The sequence below is a fragment of the Mixophyes fleayi genome, chromosome 5 (assembly GCF_038048845.1).
Source record: "Mixophyes fleayi isolate aMixFle1 chromosome 5, aMixFle1.hap1, whole genome shotgun sequence".
In the NCBI taxonomy this organism is placed as follows: Eukaryota; Metazoa; Chordata; class Amphibia; order Anura; family Limnodynastidae; genus Mixophyes; species Mixophyes fleayi.
This window is the reverse complement of record NC_134406.1, coordinates 3,127,036-3,150,165: the sequence shown is the minus strand read 5'-3', so window position 1 is coordinate 3,150,165 and position 23,130 is coordinate 3,127,036. Positions and strand designations below refer to the sequence as shown.

The 23,130-nt window shown below is 41.4% G+C and overlaps 1 protein-coding gene across 3 annotated transcripts in view; it reads left to right on the top strand.

The window, feature by feature from the left end:
* ARHGAP39 (Rho GTPase activating protein 39) overlaps positions 1-23,130 on the top strand; it is a 145,000-nt gene that overhangs the window by 40,956 nt on the left and 80,914 nt on the right. For all 3 annotated transcript variants that reach the window (XR_012692709.1, XM_075211581.1, XM_075211582.1), the window contains exon 2: positions 1,974-2,408. Coding sequence is in view for 2 of the 3 variants with exons in the window: in XM_075211581.1 (XP_075067682.1) it covers positions 1,974-2,408 (435 nt within the window). In the remaining variant the exon portion in view is untranslated. The remainder of the gene's footprint in view (positions 1-1,973; positions 2,409-23,130) is intronic.

Here is a 23,130-nt window from a genome sequence, read left to right as displayed (position 1 = left end):
GAGGACAATCTCTGCCTTCAAGTACATATGTGATAGCGGTTGGAGTGTTGGGTATAAATGTGCATTAAATGAACGAGCAGTTAAAGTGAGTTATTACATAGAATGTGCGGGGTTCTCCTTTGTGGATGTGCTCGGATAGCTGAAGCTGTTCCCTCCGCGTTATACACTATTATATCCTGTGATTGTTACCATCTGTTGGGGCTGTAAAGTGTGAATTCCGGCTGTTACTCTTTATAAGATGAATAATAATATCTTCAGTGAAATAATTGCATTAAATTGATGTTTACAATAGATTGTAGGCAAATAATGATGAAGAATAGTATATGATTCTGACATAATTACAGAAGTTATAAACAACGCACTGTATTGCTAAATTACATTACTGTATTAGATTGCTGGCATCTCTCCTGTGCGTCTGTTGGATGCAGGAACCTCATTTCATATGGAGGTGCATCTAACACCTCAAATATTATTTGCACTGTTGGAGGACCCTGCTCCTTCTATTATGTAACTCTGAGTTTGAAGCTTAATCAACAATCTCTTCATTGCCTCCCATAAGATCTGCTCCTGTAATACTTGTGCTGCTATATTCCACTTCAAAACCGCATACTCATGGACAAACTGGAGTACAGAATCACAATTAAAAGGGTGCTCAGACCCCATACAAATGTGTCTTAATGTCTCTCTCACACAGGGGGAAAATTGGGTAACAATGCATGAAAACTTACACACTTTAGTGATGCATTTTGAGTGGTAGTATCAGCACTATTGACTCTAATATTATTTTTAATGCACTTTTATTAATGTGGAAATACTGCATTAAAAGAGGATAAGTGTGACCAGGTTCCCAGTGTCCAGCTGCTGCAGTAACACTTGGAGATGGTGAGGTGGAGATATTGAGCTAAAGGACTGTTCATGAGCTTTGCTGATTGTTCTATGAACATATCCTATTATTATTGTTTTACATTGTCATTCTTTAGATAGATAGATGTGTGATGGAGCTGTTATTATGTGAGCATTGTCAGACATTCTAGGTCATTAATACTAATTATATAGGAATTATAGCAGTTTGTTGTAGTTGAATATAACACATAGTTATGATTTCTGACTGCAGCCCAGTGTACATCTTCTATTGCTGCGTCTTCATTGTGTATAAGTCGTAACATCATATCTGCATAATTATATCGGTAACAACGTGGGGGTGTTTTATAGTGGCTGTTGCAGGATTGTTGCCTCTGGATATTATGTGTTACATTATTTATGTTGTGCTATTTTACATATTACTCTGTAAGTAGGAATCTCACTGTCACTTCCTAGCACACAGTGGGAGGCTGAGAGACACTGATTGCTTGTCATAGTTTCAGTTATCTGTATATACAATGTATTCTTTATGATTGGAAACACACATTGCAGAGTCCTTGTGCAATAATTCTACTCTAGAAGTCAGTCACACCGCAAAATACTTATTTTTAATACCAGCAAAATCCTTAAACACAGCTATACACAGCTATACATGTTAACCTCACCTTGTATGATAGGTCATTCTGAATATTTTATTATGAACTGAAGTGTTTTTCTATCCTGTCATCCTATGGTCTGCGATGTTCTAAGACACTCTAACATACAGGTAGATTGTTATTATATGAATGCAGAAGGAGGAAGGGACATTAGTCATCTTCACTGCAACCTTTCTATTTGTGTTTGAATTTGGACTGATAATGGTCTGAGCACAGCCAGGGACAGGTCGTGCAGTGTCTGCCACCAGGATAGTGTATTACACTTGATCCTTCCACTTTGTGGCTGATGACTGTCATCTCCCTCTGACCTCTCACCCACGCAGTCTTTCTATCATAGGGATATAGTCATGAATATAATATAACTGTACTATAACATGGGAGAGAGCTTCTTGTGTAACAAACTCCGTAAACGCTTATGCTTTGCAGTTACATCTTTTGTTTTCTGTCTTCCTTTAGGCTGGAATGGGTGGAGATCATAGAGCCTCGTACAAGGGAGTGTATGTACGCCAACCTGATCACAGGGGAGTGCGTCTGGGACCCTCCGTCCGGCGTCCGGATAAAGCGTACTAACGAGAACCAGTGGTGGGAACTGTTTGACCCCAATACTTCCCGCTTCTACTACTACAATGCCAGCACGCAGAGGACAGTGTGGCATCGCCCACAAAACTGTGATATTATCCCTCTGGCCAAACTACAGACACTGAAACAGAATACAGAGTCTCCCAGGGCCTCCACTGAGAACAGCCCAGGACGGGGCAGTACCATCAGCAGAGAGGGAAGCACCAGCTCATCCCTGGAGCAAGAACTGGACGGAGGAGAAAAATGCTCCGACCAAGTGAAAACCAATCGACATTCAGCTCCATACTTTGTGGTGAAGGAGGACACAGACAGGTAATGTATTTCCTGTGGGGCATAGACTTTAATAGTCATTACAGAGGTCTCTTTCAGGCTAGTACACTATCGGAGTATTATGGGCTTGTGTTGACCAGATAGGTGCAAGATCTGTGATTATACAAGTGTCACTCTCCACTCCACAACATTATACCCGTAAGCTTTCTAGCATTGCCTGACTGGCTGTGCAGTGGTCCTGTGCAGCGTAGGGTGTCTGGGCCGCCCCCTTCTACATCAGACGTCACCCTGTGCAGGGAGGATTCCAACCCTGGTGTTCCAATCAGACTGTAGCTTGGAGATGATGTCACAAGGGTTAATTGATGCTGTGATGAATGCAGTGGATGATGGTAGATGTAGCTTTCTGTCACATACATACTAAGCTGTGATGTCACTGCAGTCTGAGGACGGAGAGCAAAGACAGAAACTGTTACTCTGCTTCACGAAAGCCGTTATATATGTAATACACAACCACTGAGAGATGTCTATCAGACATACGCTACCTTTATTACATATGTATTCAATTAAAAATGAATGTTGAGTTGCCAAAATGGAATATCGTAGCAGAAACTATGCAGTTTGCCGGAGATTGAATTACATTTTGATTTGACTTTTGTAATTAAAATGTAAATGGAGGGACACATAAGAAGCATTTGATTGGAGATAGATATTCACTTGCATATCCAAGCCTGGCTTGTAGTAATGTTTTGCACACAGAGAATACTTTATCCACAGCGAAGAAATGATGTAAATACATGTAAAAGTGTTAAACCTTTCCCGGCAGCGCATGAAAGCTTACCTGTAGCGCACTGCGCCTCTTTCCTGGGACGCCATGGTGCTTGTTGTTTAATCTGCTCGTTGGCAGCATACCTGTTCCTGTCTGAAAGAAGATGCTGTGTTGGAGCCATAGAGGTTTTTTTTTTAGAATTGTATCAGTGGGGGTTTAACCCTTTTCTAGCTGTGACCTAGAGTGTCCGTGGGGCATTGTTCTGGGGCCACAAAAATGGTGGATCTGAAGCAAATGTGACAACGCATTGGTCCACTTGTTGTTTTATTATAATTAATGTTTGCATTTAGTTATAGGGCACCACAGAGTTCTGCAGCGTCCTACATAGCGGCAGTACATAGGTAGACACATACACAAACACAAACAAAAACTAAAATATACATAGCACAAGTAGAACTGAAAGTGCAGGTAACAGGTACACATAGTAATACAAGGAGGGTAATCTAAATCAAGTCATATAACAAAGGGCAATTGCAAGGATGGGGGATGTAGCCAAAGGTGACAAGGGAGGGGGGGATATCAGCAAGACGACAGAGCTTACAATCTAAGTTTTCTTGTTTTGTTAATAGTTTAAAAGTAGAACTGTACAAGTGTTATGATGTTGAGTCCTGATCTTTGACCAGTCCCGTTATTCCTCCTTGGCTGTGACATTTGTTATACAGTATTATAGAATGGAATGAATGTAGGTGTGAAGTGTCCTTCTCTCAGTTGTATTCTTCTCTTCCACGCACATCTTGTTATTTATAGTCCGGTCACGTAACGTTTACCTAGTTGTGGATGCTCCATTCCTCTTACAGAGCTATTACAATGCCGGATGACTCATTCCTTCTGAAATCCTTTATCCGGCGTCTGTCACATTTCACTTCAGTGCTGCCATGCTCTGTGCCCTAATATTAAGTCCCATCTGACTCTTGTCTAGCGACTTTTATGTGGAAACCAGTGATTGTCTGCACAGCCTGTGTGGCGTTCATTTACGTGTCCCCAAACAGTGATACGATATCTGTGATAATACATTAAATGATGTGGATATTAGGAGTTGTGTCATCATATAAAGTGTGAGGCTGTAGGCTGCATCCTTTATACAGGTCACCGCTAGTATCCATAATAGGAGTGCGTTATCCCTTATGATGACATCAGAGCTCGCTGTTTATACAGTTATTATTTATAGGAATTTCTACATACATTGTAGTATATTTAGTTAGAGATGAGCAGTGTTAGAAGAGGACCCTTTATAAATATAAGGGGCGAATAATGTCAGAAAAGCAGTTTTTTCCCCTCCTACAATGTTGTTGTCTCCAACTATCCTTTATCCCTACATGTAGGATATGTAGATGAGCTGCTATGACGCTCTATAACATTTATATATTAACTGACACCTCTTTCTCTGGATTATTTGAAATAGACTGTGATTTCCCAGTGCTGAAGCTTCCCCATAGGTAATGTTTATTGTGTGACCAGTATGACATTTCTGCACGTTGTCTCACAGATAGGATAACGGACAGGACATTTTGGGCTGTAAACCAATTTTTATAAGAGAAATGGGAAGATAAGAAGGAAAGGGGAAGGGGCTATGAGTGGTAGGAGTAATATTAAGGTACAGAATGGAGAAGCCAGGAGGACACCAGGCACGATAGGCAGTGATTAACAAGATCAGCTATTACATATAGGAACGTAATCTCAGGTAAGATCATTGTGTGATACCTGTCAGTCCGGCCCCGGAGACTGTGGACTCTTCTCAGGTTAGAGTAGAGATTACCCCAAATCAATAATATGGGAAACAGGAAGGAGCAGTGGAGAATAGCTTGTTGGAGGAGCCCCATATCAACAAGAGAGCGGAGAATTATTCATGGCAGAGGAGGATGCTGAGACAGAGAAGGGGGGGAGCACAGTGCACAGGTAATACTCGCTACCTATGTGTTGGAGAGGGTATGCCATTGGACACATTGAGCTAGCTGTGCAGCCAGAAAGTAATTTTTAAAGTTGGGGATGCCCAGACCTACTCTGCGGGCAGGGCGTTGTGATGTGTGGAGCCAGACTCTAGGACACCCCCAGATGATCACCTTCACCAAGGTAACTCGGTTTATCTTGAATATTTTGTTCCAAGAGCCTTGTCTAATCATGTTTTATAGCTGGGTAATTTGCCTGCAAAAGTTGATCGTATTGTTTAGTAATATATATATTCCTAGATATGATTTAAGTTTGTGGGGCTTCCATTTAAAATGATATATTTTTATTTTAAAATATTTGTGTGGAAGAATGTACAGGCCCATGACCTGTCTTGTATTCATAGGGTATACCCTGATAGGGAGCTGAAATATTTGATGGTTGGTTGTTTGAGGTCAGAGGTTTGGAGAAGGCGAATATCCACATATATAGCGCAATTTGTCATGTGTTGTAAGATATATTTTCATCTTCTTGGTTTACTCTATTTCCTGCAACCATCACTGACAGATTGTGGTATCGTGCGGAGACCCCATTTGGTAAGTTCTCTGCGAAGACAGATTTCGCCAGCATATCTGGTCGAAACTTTTTCCAGCATTGAGGGCTATTATTAGAGTGGGGCATTCCTGATGCTGGGCTAGGTGGATGAATCTAACCTGCCTGTCTGGGACAAAGCATGACTTTGTCCAGCTGGAAAGAATATAAGAAACTCTCAGACATCCTGGCTCAAAATTTGTGGGGACCTATTTAACTCCACTAGAGGAGAACTGGTGCAGCATTGTGTACTGGTCAGATGGGTGTTGCATTGTATTGTGTTAAAACAGCTGGACATATCGCAGGAGCCAGTTAAACAGCCTAAAAATTACAGCCGACTCCAAACCTTTGTGATTTATTTCTATTGATGTAAACACAGGCAATGAGCTCCTGACTTCTCCATTTTTAAGGATCTGGGGAAGATGGGTATCCATTGACAGCAATACAAAATAAATCCTAAAAATTGAGTTTTCAGCAGCAATGTTTTTGGTGCATTGATGTCTGGGGTCGTGGGACAGAGAGATAGCCATAAGCTGTATATTATACATGCTGACTGATCATGTATGTATGTATGTATGTATGTATGTATGTCCACATGCAATCCTAGTGCTTTCTCTGACAACTACTGATATACAGTTATGACTGGGAGAGGCCACGATCCGTCTGTGCCAGGTAACTTTCTATATAAAACTTCCCAGCAGATTGTGTTCACTTATTGCAGACTACTCGTTTTCCATTTATTTCACACTATAATTTGGAATTAAAATAAAGCTGCCTTAGAGCAATAGCTTCAGAAGTATGAGAGTTACACACACTGGCCATGATCGTGACTAATGTAACCATCTGATTCTCTATATTAACACCGAGGACACCTTTCATGTGGGTTTAATGAGCGAGGGAGATGAAAGCTGTATCCGGGGTATTACATGTAGCATCTGTTTGTAGGAAACAATTACACATTCTGTTATTGCATATATATATATTTATGTGTATATGTATACGTGTGTATATATCTATCTATCTATCTATATATATATATATATATATATATATATATATATATATATATATATATATATATATATATCTATATTTCTTTCTATATATATCTCTATTTCTTTCTATATATATCTCTCTATATATATATTTATATATCTATCTATCTCTCTCTCTCTCTGTGTATGTGTGTGTGTGTGTATATATATATATATATATATATATATATATATATATATATATATATATACATATACATATTGTCAACAAGTTTATACTTACATTCTACAAAGTCACCAGTGTGTACAGGGTAATACATAAATAATACACCACATACAAAGCCGGGCAGTGTGGTACTGCTAGTACTCTGACTGCAGTATAGTATGATCAGTAAGGGATTACACACACAGAGTTGTACAGTCACAGTGCACTGCATTGAGTATTTGTCCTATTTGTGTGATTAATAGCACATTTTAGCAGGGCTACATTAAACCAGAAGCCTTGAACTGCGCCCTATATTACCAGATCACCAAAGCTTTGAACAGTGTCTTCTGGTGACCCCTTTAGGTTGAGCATTAACATCATACTTACTGATCTACGCCAAGCTCTGCCTGTATGTACATGGAATTATGTCTACATTTATGACTAGCTTAAAATGCATCTGTCGTGCGGCTATGTAAAATGTAACATCCATTGTAAGACACTGAGCATTATCCTCCCAGTACATGGACTGCTACTACTCAGGGATATTCATAGCTGGCCAGAGCATGGCTGATGTGATGCTGGATATAAACAGGTGAGTGTGGAGGAAACTATGTGGTCCATACAAGTCCTTCTCATTAAACTGATATTATACCAACAGTATTTACCTTTGTGCAGGTATAGATATACATTTATAATGAGTCTTACTGGTAATATTGTGATTATCATTCTCTTTCTGGCTATTATCGGTCATTAAGGACTCTGAACAGTTGAAACATAGACATAGAATTTGACGTCAGATAAGAATCGCTTGGCCCATCTAGTCTGCCCATATTTTACCCTATGGTAACCACAAACCCTATTTGATCCGTAGTTCTTTGTAAGGATATCCGGATGTCTATCCCAAGCATGTTGAAATTGCTCTACTGTATTATCCTCTACCACCTCTGATGGAGGCTATTCCACTTATCCACTACCCTTCTCTGAAGTAGTTTTTCCTCACATTTCCTCTGAACCTCCTTCCGTCCACTGTCAGTACATGTCCTCGTGTTCTAATACTTCTCTTCCCCCCAGTGTCAGTACATGTCCTCGTGTTCTAATACTTCTCTTCCCCCCAGTGTCAGTACATGTCCTCGTGTTCTAATACTTCTCTTCCCCCCCAGTGTCAGTACATGTCCTTGTGTTCTAATACTTCTCTTCCCCTCAGTGTCAGTGCATGTCCTTGTGTTCTAATACTTCTCTTCCCCCAGTGTCAATGCATGTCCTTGTGTTCTAATACTTCTCTTCCCCGCAGTGTCAGTGCATGTCCTCGTGTTCTAGTACTTCTCTTCCCTCCAGTGTCAGTGCATGTCCTCGTGTTCTAGTACTTCTCTTCCCTCCAGTGTCAGTGCATGTCCTCGTGTTCTAATACTTCTCTTCCCCCCAGTGTCAGTACATGTCCTTGTGTTCTAATACTTCTCTCCCCCCCAGTGTCAGTACATGTCCTCGTGTTCTAATACTTCTCTTCCCCCCCAGTGTCAGTGCACGTCCTTGTGTTCTAATACTTCTCTTCCCCCCAGTGTCAGTACATGTTCTCGTGTTCTAATACTTCTCTTCCCCGCTGTGTCAGTACATGTCCTCGTGTTCTAATACTTCTCTTCCCCCCAGTGTCAGTGCATGTCCTTGTGTTCTAATACTTCTCTTCCCCCCAGTGTCAGTACATGTCCTTGTGTTCTTATACTTCTCTTCCCCCCAGTGTCAGTACATGTCCTTGTGTTCTAATACTTCTCTTCCCCCCAGTGTCAGTACATGTCCTCGTGTTCTAATACTTCTCTTCCCCCCCAGTGTCAGTACATGTCCTCGTGTTCTAATACTTCTCTTCCCCCCAGTGTCAGTACATGTCCTCGTGTTCTAATACTTCTCTTCCCTCCAGTGTCAGTACATGTCCTCGTGTTCTAGTACTTCTCTTCCCTCCAGTGTCAGTACATGTCCTCGTGTTCTAATACTTCTCTTCCCCCCAGTGTCAGTACATGTCCTCGTGTTCTAATACTTCTCTTCCCCCCAGTGTCAGTGCATGTCCTTGTGTTCTAATACTTCTCTTCCCCCCAGTGTCAGTACATGTCCTTGTGTTCTAATACTTCTATTCCCTCCAGTGTCAGTACATGTCCTTGTGTTCTAATACTTCTCTTCCCCCCAGTGTCAGTACATGTCCTCGTGTTCTAATACTTCTCTTCCCCCCCAGTGTCAGTACATGTCCTCGTGTTCTAATACTTCTCTTCCCTCCAGTGTCAGTACATGTCCTCGTGTTCTAGTACTTCTCTTCCCCCCAGTGTCAGTACATGTCCTCGTGTTCTAATACTTCTCTTCCCTCCAGTGTCAGTACATGTCCTCGTGTTCTAGTACTTCTCTTCCCTCCAGTGTCAGTACATGTCCTCGTGTTCTAATACTTCTCTTCCCCCCAGTGTCAGTACATGTCCTTGTGTTCTAATACTTCTCTTCCCCCCAGTGTCAGTACATGTCCTTGTGTTCTAGTACTTCTCTTCCCTCCAGTGTCAGTACATGTCCTCGTGTTCTAATACTTCTCTTCCCCCCAGTGTCAGTACATGTCCTCGTGTTCTAATACTTCTCTTCCCTCCCAGTGTCAGTACATGTCCTCGTGTTCTAATACTTCTCTTCCCCCCCAGTGTCAGTACATGTCCTCGTGTTCTAATACTTCTCTTCCCTCCAGTGTCAGTACATGTCCTTGTGTTCTAATACTTCTCTTCCCTCCAGTGTCAGTACATGTCCTTGTGTTCTAATACTTCTCTTCAATTGAAGAATGTTTCCCTCCTGTACCTTGTTCAAATCCTTGGTATATGTGAAAGTTTCTATCATGTTCCACCGTTCCCTTCTCTGCTCCAAACTATACATATTAAGATCTTTTAGTCTTCCCGGGTAAGCTTTGTGCTTTGGGCCATGCGCCATTTTATGAAGAAAAAATGTATTAAGTGCTTGGAACAGATCTATGATGGATGTGGATTAATAAGTAGCTGTAGAGTGTTATGTAAAATTGTAATCTTTAATCAATACTAAATATGCAATTACACTGGTCTGAGAACCGAGTGAAATAAACAATATAAAACAGCATGAAAATCAAGTCCTTATAACGGTACCGATTCACTTACATCCAGATGGAAAGGGATTCTTAATTCAGTCCCAAGCAACCGGTGCAACCAAAACCGAGGAGAACTATAATCGATATGATGATATTGCGTATGGAGTTGTATGGGATAGTTGGCGTGTGTTCCAGCTTGGAGTGCACACGACTGGTCCTGGAAGTGGTGTTGATTGGTCAACGTGTTTTGTCACTTATCGTGACTTTCTCAAGGCTTGTGTTATGATCGGATGGTCTCCTTAGCATGCATCTATATAGAGTTCATGGCCTGCTGTGATTGGTGAAAGGTGTGATGAGGAAATCGTTCATTTTAAGTAAAGTGGTGTGCTTCATTATCGCTGTGTTGAATGGTATAATTCCATTCCTATTGTTTGCCATCAGGGTACATAAATAAAGCATACATTATTTGATACAAGTAGACTAGGTGACAATTCCCATGTGCAGATAATGTTAATAGGTGTAATGCTAATTTACTGATCTGATATAAGAAATGGAGCAAGCGCATACATTGGCAATTCCAATGAACAGAATCCTGTTCAAACTACTGCCCCCTATATCTCTAACCTCCTCTCCATTCACACTCCTGCTCGCTCCCTGCTCTCGGCAAATGACGTCGCCTCTCCTCCACCCTGGTCACCTCATCCCACTCCAGAATCCAGGACTTCTCCCGTGCAGCCCCCCTTCAATGGAACGACATCCCCCGCTCCATCCGTCTCTCTCCCAATCTCAGCTCCTTCAAACAGGCACTCAAAGCCCTCCTGTTCCTTAAAGCCTACCAATCTTCCACCTAACCCGTTCCACCCGCCCCTATTCTCTCCCTTACACGTCAACTGGCTCCCCTTGTGCTTGAGTTTGTTCACCCTCCCTTAGGATGTAAGCTCATTTGAGCAGGGCTCTCTTCCCTCCTGTCTCCATACCTGTTCTTCTGCTCTGTCTGTACTGCATTAGCCTGCCTGGAGCCTCTGAAGTTTTGGTATTTATTGTTTACTGTTCAGTTATGTCTCACCCTGTATAGTCTACTGTTTGTGCTGTGTACGGCGCTGCGGAACTCTTGTGGCGCCAAACAAATAAAGGATAATAATAATAATTCCACTGTATAGTCAAAATCAGAATATTGTATGGTTTCCCATACTATAATTTATTGGTATGGTAGTAAAACATACTACATGAAACGGACTTGTTGGGTTACAAGTAATTACATTCCATGACGTGAATGATTCATAGCTTTGGACATATATTGCTCATCCATACATTATATGTAGCAGGGAATTAAAAGTGCCCATATTTCTATACAGAAGGTGATAATAAGATGGGAACTTCTACATTGCTGTAATCCATATATGATATGAAGTGGAAAAGATTATTTAGATGCCAATATTTCCCTATGAAGAATGATTGTATCATTTATGATTGTGCAATGTGTTGGTGGATCAGTATGGATGTATCATAAAGTTGCCAGAATGGACTGCCTAAAAATGACGTGCCAGATTATATCTGTAACAGTACTCTAATATGTATTGTCTGGTACTGGTGTCTGAAGAAGTGTATGGTGGGGATCTACTGTAACTGATGGAATATGTAAACTAATGGGAAAGATGAAGGTTCATTGATGAATTTATTAATCATATTGAGGTGGTGGGGTGCTTGGGGGCCATCGTGCATAGTTATGTTGCGGTTCTGGTTGTATAGTCCTGAACGTTGTACTGTTTGTTACACCCCACTATCTGGCGGCTGGGAGATCAACTCTGCGGACCAAGTACTCTACAGAACTTGATATTCTCTAATATTTTAACACTAGATATTGGTCAAGACCATCCGGTATTGCTTCCAAGTTGGGGATGGATTTGGGCATATACCGGGTGGTGTGCCAGTAGAATGCAGTTCCAACCTTACCTTTCAGCAGTGGGGTGTCATAGGCAGCTACAGACGTCAAAGTCTATATTCATGTCTTCTGGGAACAACGTCATAAGTTCATATATCCATCATTCCTCCCTGTTGATTATTTTTAAGAAATCACCGCCTCGCCAGTTTTTATGTACTTTGGCAATGGCTGTGAATCTTAACTTCGATGGGTCACTATTGTGTTTTAATTTGAAGTGGTGGGAAACACTGTGTGATTCTAGGCCTTGTTTGATATTCCTTTATATGCTCTGCTATCCTGATATTTAGTGTCCTTACAGTACGTCCCACGTATTGTAGCGGGCAGGGACATTCTAGAAGGTAAGTGACCTCTTTTGTGTCACATGTTATAAAGTCCCTAATTTTGTATTCTTGTTTTGTGCTTGTGGATTGGATGATTTTGCTGGGTTTCGTGCTCCCATTTCCACATGTCCTACATGGTAGGCACCTTCCACAACTGTGGAAACCATCTGGTTCCTCAGAAGGTGTGAGAGAGGTTTGTATGGATGCTTTAGGGATGAAGTGGTTTTTGACAAGTTTTTTCTTAAGATCTGGGACTTTATGAAATATGATAACTGGTTTGGGTGGAAGAAGGTGCTGAAGATCTCTGTCTTGTAGTAATATGTTCCAATGTTTGTTGCTGACCTTTTTAATTTTCAATGAACTGTTGTTGTAATTGGTAATGAAGTAAACTTTATTCTCTAGTTTAGAATTAGAGGATTTGTCTTTTGTTTGAAGTAATTCTGATCTGTCTCTTATTGATGCTCGAATGTACGATGATTCAACATTGTCAGCCGGATATTTCTTGTTTATAAACTGTGTTTTGAGTTTTTGTCCTTGTTCTTCAAAGTGAGTGAGCCTAGTGAGCTGACCATACGGAGCGTTCTGAAGCCATTTAGTAATTCTAAACTAGAGAAGAAAGTTTACATATAATGTATGGATGAGCAATATATGTCCAAAGCTATGAATCATTCACGTCATGGAATGTAATTACTTGTAACGCAACAAGTCCGTTTCATGTAATATGTTTAACTACCATACCAATAAATTATAGTATGGGAAACCATACAGTATTCTGATTTTGACTATACAGTGGAATTGCTAATGTATGCGCTTGCTCCATTTCTTATATCAGATCAGTAAATTAGCATTATATAAATATTATCTGCGCATAGGAATTGTCACCTAGTCTACTTGTATCAAATAATATCTGCTTTATTTATGCTTTATTTATGTACCCTAATGGCAAACAATACGAATTGAATTATACCATCCAACACCGTGATAATGAAGCACACCACTGTAATTTCTTAAAACATATGATTTCCTCATCACACCGTTAACCAATCACAGCAGGCTCTATAGAACTCTATATAGATGCATGCAAAGGAGACCATCCGATTATAGCACAAGCCTTGAGAAAGTCACGATAATTGACGAAACGTGTTGACCAATCAGCACCACTTCCGGGATCATCACTTCTGGGACTAGTCACGTGCGCTCCGAGCTGGAACACACGCCAACTTACCGCACAAGAACATAATCTTATTACAGCTGCTCCTCATTGCCTTGGGTGCGACTTTACCCCCGACACATGCCAACCACTGACATCGACTGGAGGGAATAAGCGCAAATATCTGATACAGCTCCATGCGCAATATCATCATATTGACTGTAATTCTCCTCGGTTTTGGTTGCACCGGTGCTTGGGATGAATTAAGAATCCCTTTCCATTTGGATGTTAGGGAATCGGTACCGTTATAAGGACTTGATTTTCATGCTGTTTAATATTGTTTATTTCACTCGGTTCTCAGACCAGTGTAATTGTATATTCAGTATTGATTAAAGATTACAATTTTACATAACACCCTACAGCTACTAATTAATACACATCCATCATAGATCTGATTCAAGCGCTGAATACATTTTTTTCTTCATATTTATATGGGGCCTGGACTCCCCCTTCCTTCAAGCTGCTGAATCCTAGAGACACTTAGCAACATTATCCTTAATCCTAGCTGTGCGCACCGTAGAATCTCCCCATGCACCATTTTAGTTGCCCTTCTTTGTACAGTCTCTAATATATTTTATATCTTTCTGGAGATATGGCCTCCAGAACTGGACACAGTATTCTAGATGACTATTGTATGATAGTCTGTTTACATTGTCTGTATAATCTCCCACCAGCACTTTTACAGCTAGAAAACCACCAGCGAGCACATCTCTCTGCACTGACACATTGAAGTGAATGGGTAAAGCTCATCCTCTGTCATGCAGAAGCGATTACATTCAGAAAACGCTGCATGCAGCATCTTGAGAGGAATCTCACAGTCACTTCAGTGTGTCAGCATTGCTGCCTAACATGAAAGACAAATAACCAAGTCCAAGGCTTCTGCCGCATCTTCATATCCCTTTTCCCCCTTAAGGATGTACATTTCTACATGTTTGGGTCTTGCTGGAGATGGAACCTCTCTGCCCTCAAGGCCGGTGCTATAAACAGGCAAACCTAGCCAGTCCTCTAGAGTACCAATGGTTTGGGGGAGCCTCAATCACCAATTGTGTGACATAATGTCACTCATCCCGTGTCTTTAACGCACATGGAGGAGAAGCAGCTGGCAGTTTCTTACCTGTGACGCTATTGGTTGCTACTCCTCTATATCAGTGATAGGCAGGGAGAGTGGCGCTTGGTTATGATGTCACAGCCAAGCGCCAGACTCCCAATCTGAGAGCACAAGACGGCAACCCAACCTGCCTCCTGCTATGGCTAGGAAGTAGCAGGTGCGGGGTGCACCCAAACGGGGAAGGGGCCACCGCTTCGGTGTTGGGGTGCCTTTTGCTGCCCCTGTGTGCCTTATTGCGTTATAACCTTGATAGAGAACAGGAGGGACAGGTTTGCTAAGTAAATTAAAAGATTATAAAGTACCGGTGATCCCACATTCCCCTGTGAGCGTATTCTATAGGAGGCGATCTCTGCGCCCCACCTGTCTCCGTGTGTTTGAAGTGAACAATAAACAGATGCAAATAGTGGCTCTGAAACAGAAGTGAAAGTAAATATTAGCCGAATCTTCGTTCCTACAAAGGAAACATCACACAGTGTCAGATCTCTGAATAATTGAAGACTTGTGATTACATTTTGTTTGCAGAGCAGATTGTAAACAGCATTTTCTGTTTTATTAATATAATGCGTATCCAGGCTTGGTGTGTTTATAATCTTACAGTACAGAGTAACGAGGATGTGTTTCCAGTGTTACAGCTATGGGAGACGTCCCAGGTAACTGGATGACACAGTCCTGTATCTCCTATCCCTCTGTCAGGATATGAGCAAACGATGGGGGCCCACGCTGCTATGTGCCTGTTGCAGCCATGTGTACAGCTAAGACCTCAGCGTAGCACTCCATCTGAGGCAGGGGCGGATCTAGACTTTTCTTTTAGTGGGGTGCGGTTTATAGATTAATCCTGACCCTTCATCATCATCATTTATTTATTTATATAGCGCCAACATATTCCGTAGCGCTTTATAATTGGGGACAAACATAGTAAACTAATAAACAAACTGGGTAAAACAGACAAAGAGGTGAGAAGGCCGCTGCTCTTCTCCTTCAGTCACCGCCCCTCGCCTCTCCTGTCCAGACTCCTCCCCTTCTGCAGTACGGACTCCTCCCCTTTCCAGTCTCGATTCCTCCCCCTCTCCAGTACCGACTCCTGTAGGCCCCGTGCCCTACAGCACTATGTGTATCACAAATTAATGTATTTTTTTTTTTTTTTAAGTACGTTTTATTAATAGTAACATCGTATCTTTAACATAATTACAAAATTCTCAAAAGGTACATTAACAAGTACTTGTACATATATAGATAGACACAATGTACAGTTTTTTCTCATCATGCTTTTACAGTGTAAATTTGACTGCGTGTTGATCTTGTACCGTGAAGATGTTATTTATTTTTTTATTTTTTTTAAAGCAAAACAGAAAGAAAAAAATAATAAAAAGAAGAGAAGGGGGGTGAGTAAGAATGATGGGCAAGAAAGGGGGGGGGGGAAGAATTAGAGGGGTTAGGGGTAAGGAATTCACGCCTTTAACAAGAAGAAGTCAGATCCATTAATTTCAATAAGGGATTGGTCTTACTAGAATTGAAGCAGGGGTTGATTATGGTGTGAGGCCCATGGAGACCAGACTTTATGGAAAGACACGGAGGAGCCCCTCAGCACACTAGTGATGTGCTCCATTTGGTAAATATGCCAAACCCGACCACAGACCATTTGGAGAGTAGACAAATTAATGTATTTTAGGATACAAATAGGTCAGGCTTGTTCTTTACTTTATTTTAAGTAAAACACTATATAGGTATAAAATCACAACAATAAGAGCAACAAATAACAGATATGTCTGCCCCATCATCACACTGCTCCCACCTTCATCACACTGCTGGTTCCTCCCACACCCCAAAGACATACTAGAAGATTTATTGACCCTAGTCTGTCTGTATGTTTATATTAGGGAACCTAGACTGTAAGCTCCAATGGTGCAGGGACTGATGTGAGTGAATTAATGGTGCTATATAAATAGATGATGATGATCCAGGTATAATCCATCAATTTCCATTACAAAGTCCTTAACCACCCATAAATAAGCTCTAAGTGACCTTTGCTGGGGATTAGCGGCACAAGTGGATGGACCCAATAATGCCTTTTCTTTAACAATATATAGATGTAGAACAACTATTATTGATGACTATTTGCAATTAAGGTACATCAAATCCAGGAGCTGTCTTTCTGCTCTCTCTGGTGATAAGCAGCCAAGATCTGACAGGTCACACCAAAGCTACAGTGTCCTATCCAATGCACTGAAAATGATTTTAATGCTTTATTAATGCAACATGATTTGATTTTAAACAGGTCAAATATAAGTTAAAATGTGCTGGATTGCAAAAGGCTACAAATGCACAGTGGATATATATGAATGACCCTTAGATGTGCAATTCATGTTCATTCTGTACGTTTAATTTTATTTTTTGTATTGTAGATTTGTACTGGTATAGGATTTCTTAAGTTTATTTAAAAACGAATAAAAGGACAAATGCTTATGATGTCTTTAATCAAAAATAATAGCAAAATTTTTGTCTGGGAAATTTTCCTTAAAAAAAAGAAATCCAATTACCCATATACAAAATGTTTACACCTGTCTAAAGTTATTGTCAGCACGGTGGCTCAGTGGTACAGCACTGGGGTCATGAGCTCAATTCCCGACCATGGCCTTATCTGAATGGAGTTTGTATGTTCTACCCATGTTTGCGTGGGTTTCCTCCGGGTGCTCTGGTTTCCTCCCGCACTCCAAAAACATACTGGTAGGTTAACTGGCTGCTAACAAATTGACCCTAGTCTGTGTGTGTCTGTGTGTGTTAGGGAATTTAGACTGTAAGCTCCAATGGGGCAGGGACTGATGTGAGTGAGCGCTGCAGAATTAGTGGCGCTATATAAATGATGATGATGTGCCAGCAACACAAACTATTTGTGGTGATAATACTAAACAAAGCTATGCCATTTATATTGTCTGCCTGCTGTTTCTAGTATCACAAGATCCCTGTTAGTGTCACTTCCCAGAAGTGATCTCAAACTGAAAAACTTGTAACTGACCTCTACAAGTTCTACAGAGGTTTTTCAGATTGATGTCACTTCTGGTTTGTTCCGTTCTGTTTTTATTCACTTTGCTCAGGATTTTAGTTTAAATACTGGAGGCGGCAGTGTGTAGGGGGCGGGGTAACGGTAATCTCCCCAATCGCCCTTCCTTCCCTTGGATCCACCCCTGATCTGATGGGAGAAAGGTGGATCAGAGTGTTCTTTACTGGATCTGTCCCTGTGTGTTTTTCTCCCCTCTGCTGCTATCTGTCATATTATTAGATCACTGAATGTTACTGCACATGCAGTACTATCATATCACTCCAAGTCATCAATGACTGCCTGTGTTAGGGTCTCTGCAGATTACTAATAAACATACCTAGGGCTAGATTTACTAAGCTGCGGGTTTGAAAAAGTGGGGATGTTGCCTATAGCAACCAATCAGATTCTAGCTGTCATTTTGTAGAAGGTACTAAATAAATGACAGCTAGAATCTGATTGGTTGCTATAGGGAACATCCCCACTTTTTCAAACCCGCAGCTTAGTAAATCTAGCCCCTAGTATTTCTGGCCTAGAGGCGGAGTCCAGCCACTGCTAAGCCCCCAGTTGTCCCTGTGATTGGTTGTGATTCTTATATATATATGTGAATAAGATGACAAAGACAAGAACAATGGCTCTGCAGGGAAGCTGAACTCCCCGTTACCTTTATAAATACCAGGGGAAGCAAACTTATAACATGATTCATGTGTAAATATCACCGGCCGAGGGGTGAGACGTGAGCTTCATGTGTGACGAGAAGTAATGGGCTGATTAATGACTTCCACCCTCTCTACGCACGCTCATTTTCTGTTCACCATTTGCCTTAATTTGAATGCTTGTATCAGCGATAATTCAGTCTGTCATGATAAACCATGTCCTCAGTGTTTTACTCCATCGTCCTTTAGGACCCTCATTAATAAGAAGTATTTCTAATTAACTGCTAGTTAGATGCAGGATGCTGGATCACAGCCTTGAAAACATTAATTATAGCAATAAAATCGCTTTCTTAAAACATTTATTGTGGTTGAGTAATTTAGTAGACGTTGATAAATAAGTTGTAGCGAGAGCCGTTATCTGGTAGAATGAGCCCCCGGATTGTGTGATGTTTGGTGTAATCCAGAGGACCGTCTGTCATTGGCACTCCGAGCTCATTGTGTGAATACTTTGTATTGATGAAGGGGTCCGCGATTAATTGCTTGATTAGAAGAGAGATGTATTTAATGTTAGTAAGAGAAATACAGAGCTTGGGGAGGGAAGTGTGGGATTTCATATTATGAAAGACATATTGTAAGCGCACTTATCGCTACGCACAGCGGTGATATCACCTAGTGAGCACGGAGAGGCTGCGTCGGTTATATCACTGATTAGGCTGCATTGCTCTGGGTGCTCAGCCAGCACACAATACGGCTGCTTCCACTGTGCAATTTAAAATGTACTTGCCAGGAAAAGCTTGATATCTCCTTGTGAACACACACTAAGGGGTATATTTACAAAATTGCGGGTTTGAAAAAGTTGAGTTGTTGCCTATAGCAGCCAATCATATTCTAGCTGTCATTTTGTAGAATGTACTAAATAAATGGTAATTAGAATCTGATTGGTTGCTATAGGCAACATCTCCACTTTTTTTTTTCCAAACCCGCAGCTTAGTAAATCTTCCTCTAAGATTCATAATGTTTCTACTGTGAATGACCTGACTTATGTGTTGCACAGTCGGCCAGCCTCTGTCACCCAGTACATGGTCATTAACACGTCATCCATTGTTATTATTGTCATCATTTATGTATATAACGCCAATCACATCACACTGCGCTGTACAGAGAACATGTAGTCGCTGGTCCTGAGGCAGCGAGGTACCCGGGGCAGTCACCAGCGTCATCCATAGTTATGCACAATCTACACTGAGATAAAGCGACCACAACGACAAACCACAACGACAAACCACAACCACAAACCACAACCACAAACCACAACTACAGCTATTTATCTAATTTAGGTTAAAATGTGATGATAGTTTTGCTGATTTTCTGAGTATTTTGGCTGCACTACAATATGAAGTGATCTCTCCTTTCCACTAGGTCAGAGGTGTCCAAACTCAGTCCTCAAGTCCAACAGGTCATGTTTTCTGGATTTCTGTCTGTAGAAACAACTGAGATAATTACTGTCCCAGCCAAATAGATTAACTCACCTGTGCATGATTAAAGAAATCCTGAAAACATGAACTGTTGGTCGCCCTTGAGGACTGAGTTTAGACACCTCTGCACTAGGTAATATGTATCCCTTAGATCGAGCCTGGTGTTCATCTAGTGATGTGCACAATTTGTAGACTGTTGCTTACCTGTTTGATTAAATGTTCGGACGATGATGATGCCATCCATTCATGTGTTCTCCGGCTTTCTGGTGGTATGGAACGCAAGAGCTGATATAAAGGCATGTAATGGTTTTTTTGTGACTGGCCATGGAGCCCGGGGTGAGAACAGTAAAAGCTGCCTCGGCTCTAATAATACAGTAAATCATTGATACTTTCCGTGCACAATTGTATCCACACAAATAGTTCTGAACTATATGCTGGTAAGATACATGTTTGATAATACAGTCTCTTTAAATGCTATGAACATGAGTCCATCCTGTCTAAGCCTCTTTCCTCTCCGGAGATGCAGAAACCTTCTCACGATCCCTTTTTCCAGCCGAGTTTCCATGGTGATATTGATTCAACTTTCCAGATCCACAAGGACTTCTGTCTGAGAGGCCGATGGATGAGTCTGTAGGAGACCGAACTTCTGCCTACTCTGTATGTTCAGCTGAAGATGCAGATAAATATATTCTGATCAATGAGACTTATCCCACATTGTACACAGCGCTGTGCTCACTGGATCTACTGCAGATGAGAGTCAAGTAATGCAAAAATCCAGATATAGGATAGGGGTTACATTTACACCCTTAATAAAACTCAGCAAGAGCCTAAGGGGCATATTCAATTGACGGCGGGATCGGCGGAAATCCTGCCCTCCAAAAATATTACCGTTAATACGGTAATATCTCGCTGGATTTCAGCTCGCAGCTCCCTGAGCTGCGAGCCTAAATCCAGTGAGTAAATTACCGTATTAACGGTATTTATGCGCAGGATTACCGTATTAACGGTAATATTCTTTGAGCGCGGGATTTTCGGCGATCCCGCCGCTAATTGAATACTCCCCTAAATGTCTGTGGGATGAGTAGAGTTTGGCTTCTCTATGAAGTGCTCATTCTTATCTGGTCAGAAGAACACTTATTAATGCTGGAGAGCCGCCTATTGCACAGTCCAACAGTCCAAGTCCACCGTTCTCTTTATATAATTCTATATATGTAGTAAAACAATACTTAAAAGAATACAAGATACGAGTAAAACCACACTGAGCAGAATCTTAAAAAGAAAAAATTAATTGAAGTGGCCCAAAAAGTGACACTAGGGAGGACTTTGAAGTGACATGTGTTTTACTTTTTCAGGATTCACATTTCCATCTCTCACTGCTATTGAATGCTCATAAAGTTTGCATGGAGTGACTCTACAAAAGTGGAAAATTGGTCTACATAAATGTGTGTGGTCCACATTTGCATTGATGCACTTTTGCAAATGACCCTTTATTGATGCTGTTTAATGTTGAGTGTATAAAGTAACACAAACGTTACCGCCAGTCACCCAGGTTCTCCTGGCAGGAATAGTGTGAGTCATGTACATACAGGTAATCACTGATTCTTCTCTGTTTCTTGCCTAGAAGAGTGTAACTGAGAAACGTCTCTTTTCTCTGCATGTTGCAGAAAGTCAGAAAATACATTTAGCAGCGTCTGTGAGGGCGGCGGGTCTGGTCTAAGCTCTATAACACAGGACCTGCTGAAACACCACATTGTTGGTTATTGACCCTTTACTAAGTGATGGAGATTTCTGTCTGCGGCGCGGCTGGAGAGAGGAGGATTCTGCGGCAGACGGCTCATCACTAGAGCGAGGACCTGTCAGTTCAGGTGCTTTGTGATCATTGCTTAAAATAAACATGAGACTCCAGCTCGTGAATTATTCATAGCCTCTTGCTCACACTTTTCAGTTAGCAGAAGCAGAACAGAAGAGGAGCATTGAAGCATGAAGCATTTAAGATCTCCACTACCCCTTTAATTTAATGCCGTGCAATCAATAGAAAATTGTTCCGAGGTTCTGCTCTGGCTTCAAGGTTACTGAGACCTTCTCCGACGTCTCCCAGCGCCTCACAGCCACATAGTCACAGATTATCATTGTCTGCTCTGACCCAGGAATATCCTACCTTGTACCATCCTCACGTTCACACACGCTCATTAAAATGCATTCATGCCATTATACGCCATCCGCTTCCTCTGTAGTATAGCGGTATAATACACAGCCTTCCTACCAATTGCTGTCTGATTAATGCAGAGACCACAGGGAGGCTGCACACAGATGGCTTTGGTATTGTGGGCATTGCCAGTCTGTGTACAGGGTCAGGTCCTTCTACTGCTGGCATCCAGTTACCGTATTAGAGTACAAGGTAAATGTATCGCCCTCTCTGTCCCTCCTGTTCGGCCACACACCCATTTGCTTTAGTTATTTGCTTTTTTAGATACATTTCTATTACTAAGTAAACCTGTTGAAACAGATGTGATAATAAAAATCTTTGTCCTAAGTGGGTCTATGCCCATTTCTATATTTACTTGCAGTAAGTTTCGGTAACATTTGGAATGCTACTTTTTCCAATGATATGGCTTCGATGCGTTTTGATGCACCCATAGGGGTGGGATTCAGTTTTCCACGTTACTGCCGAAAGTAACGCAGCCTGCGCCCTATTACATTAATGTTTAATGCTGATTTCTGAGAAATTTGGGTTAAAATGACCGTATTATCAGTAATAGAGCTCAGAATTCTCAACTTAGAGTGATCTCTAAACCGCTAATAAAAACACATAAAATGTGTTTCAAGCATGTATGTGTTTCCTAACTTGCATTTTCGCTACCGAAATTTCTTTTTTGAGCCGCTGAGTGAGTGATCTGTATGGATTAGACACTGATTAGTGATACATGTTGTGTCCTGGTGGGTGGGAGTTTCAGTAACTTACTAATACATCTCTGGTGTAGAGAAGGACGATACTGGCCACACATACAGTCTGGGAGATAATGTGTGTGTGATCAGGGTCACTGGGAAAGTGTAATAAGCGCCTACATTGTATATAAAACCAGTACGTTACGTATGTCTACTTTCTAGTGGAGCCTTGTGGTGAAATGGGACTCCTGAGCAGCTTTCATCAAGCCCTGGTACCCCGTTCTCATGAGGGAACTATAGAGTCCCATGTACCTGGTATTGCTTTTAGTCCTTACTTTCCAAATGTCCCACTCCCCACGCTATTGTTTTCCAGGGTCCATCCCCAGACTTCAGGGAGGAATTGCACCAACATGCCCTGTACTAGCCCTTCCCAACACCAAGAAAAAAAGAATTCCCCTTCACACAGCCATTTGCCTGATGTTTAGCAGGGGAGGATGGGAATATAATGTATTTACTGAAACTGCCAAGGAAAACCTGGAATATCAATATATCATATGCTATG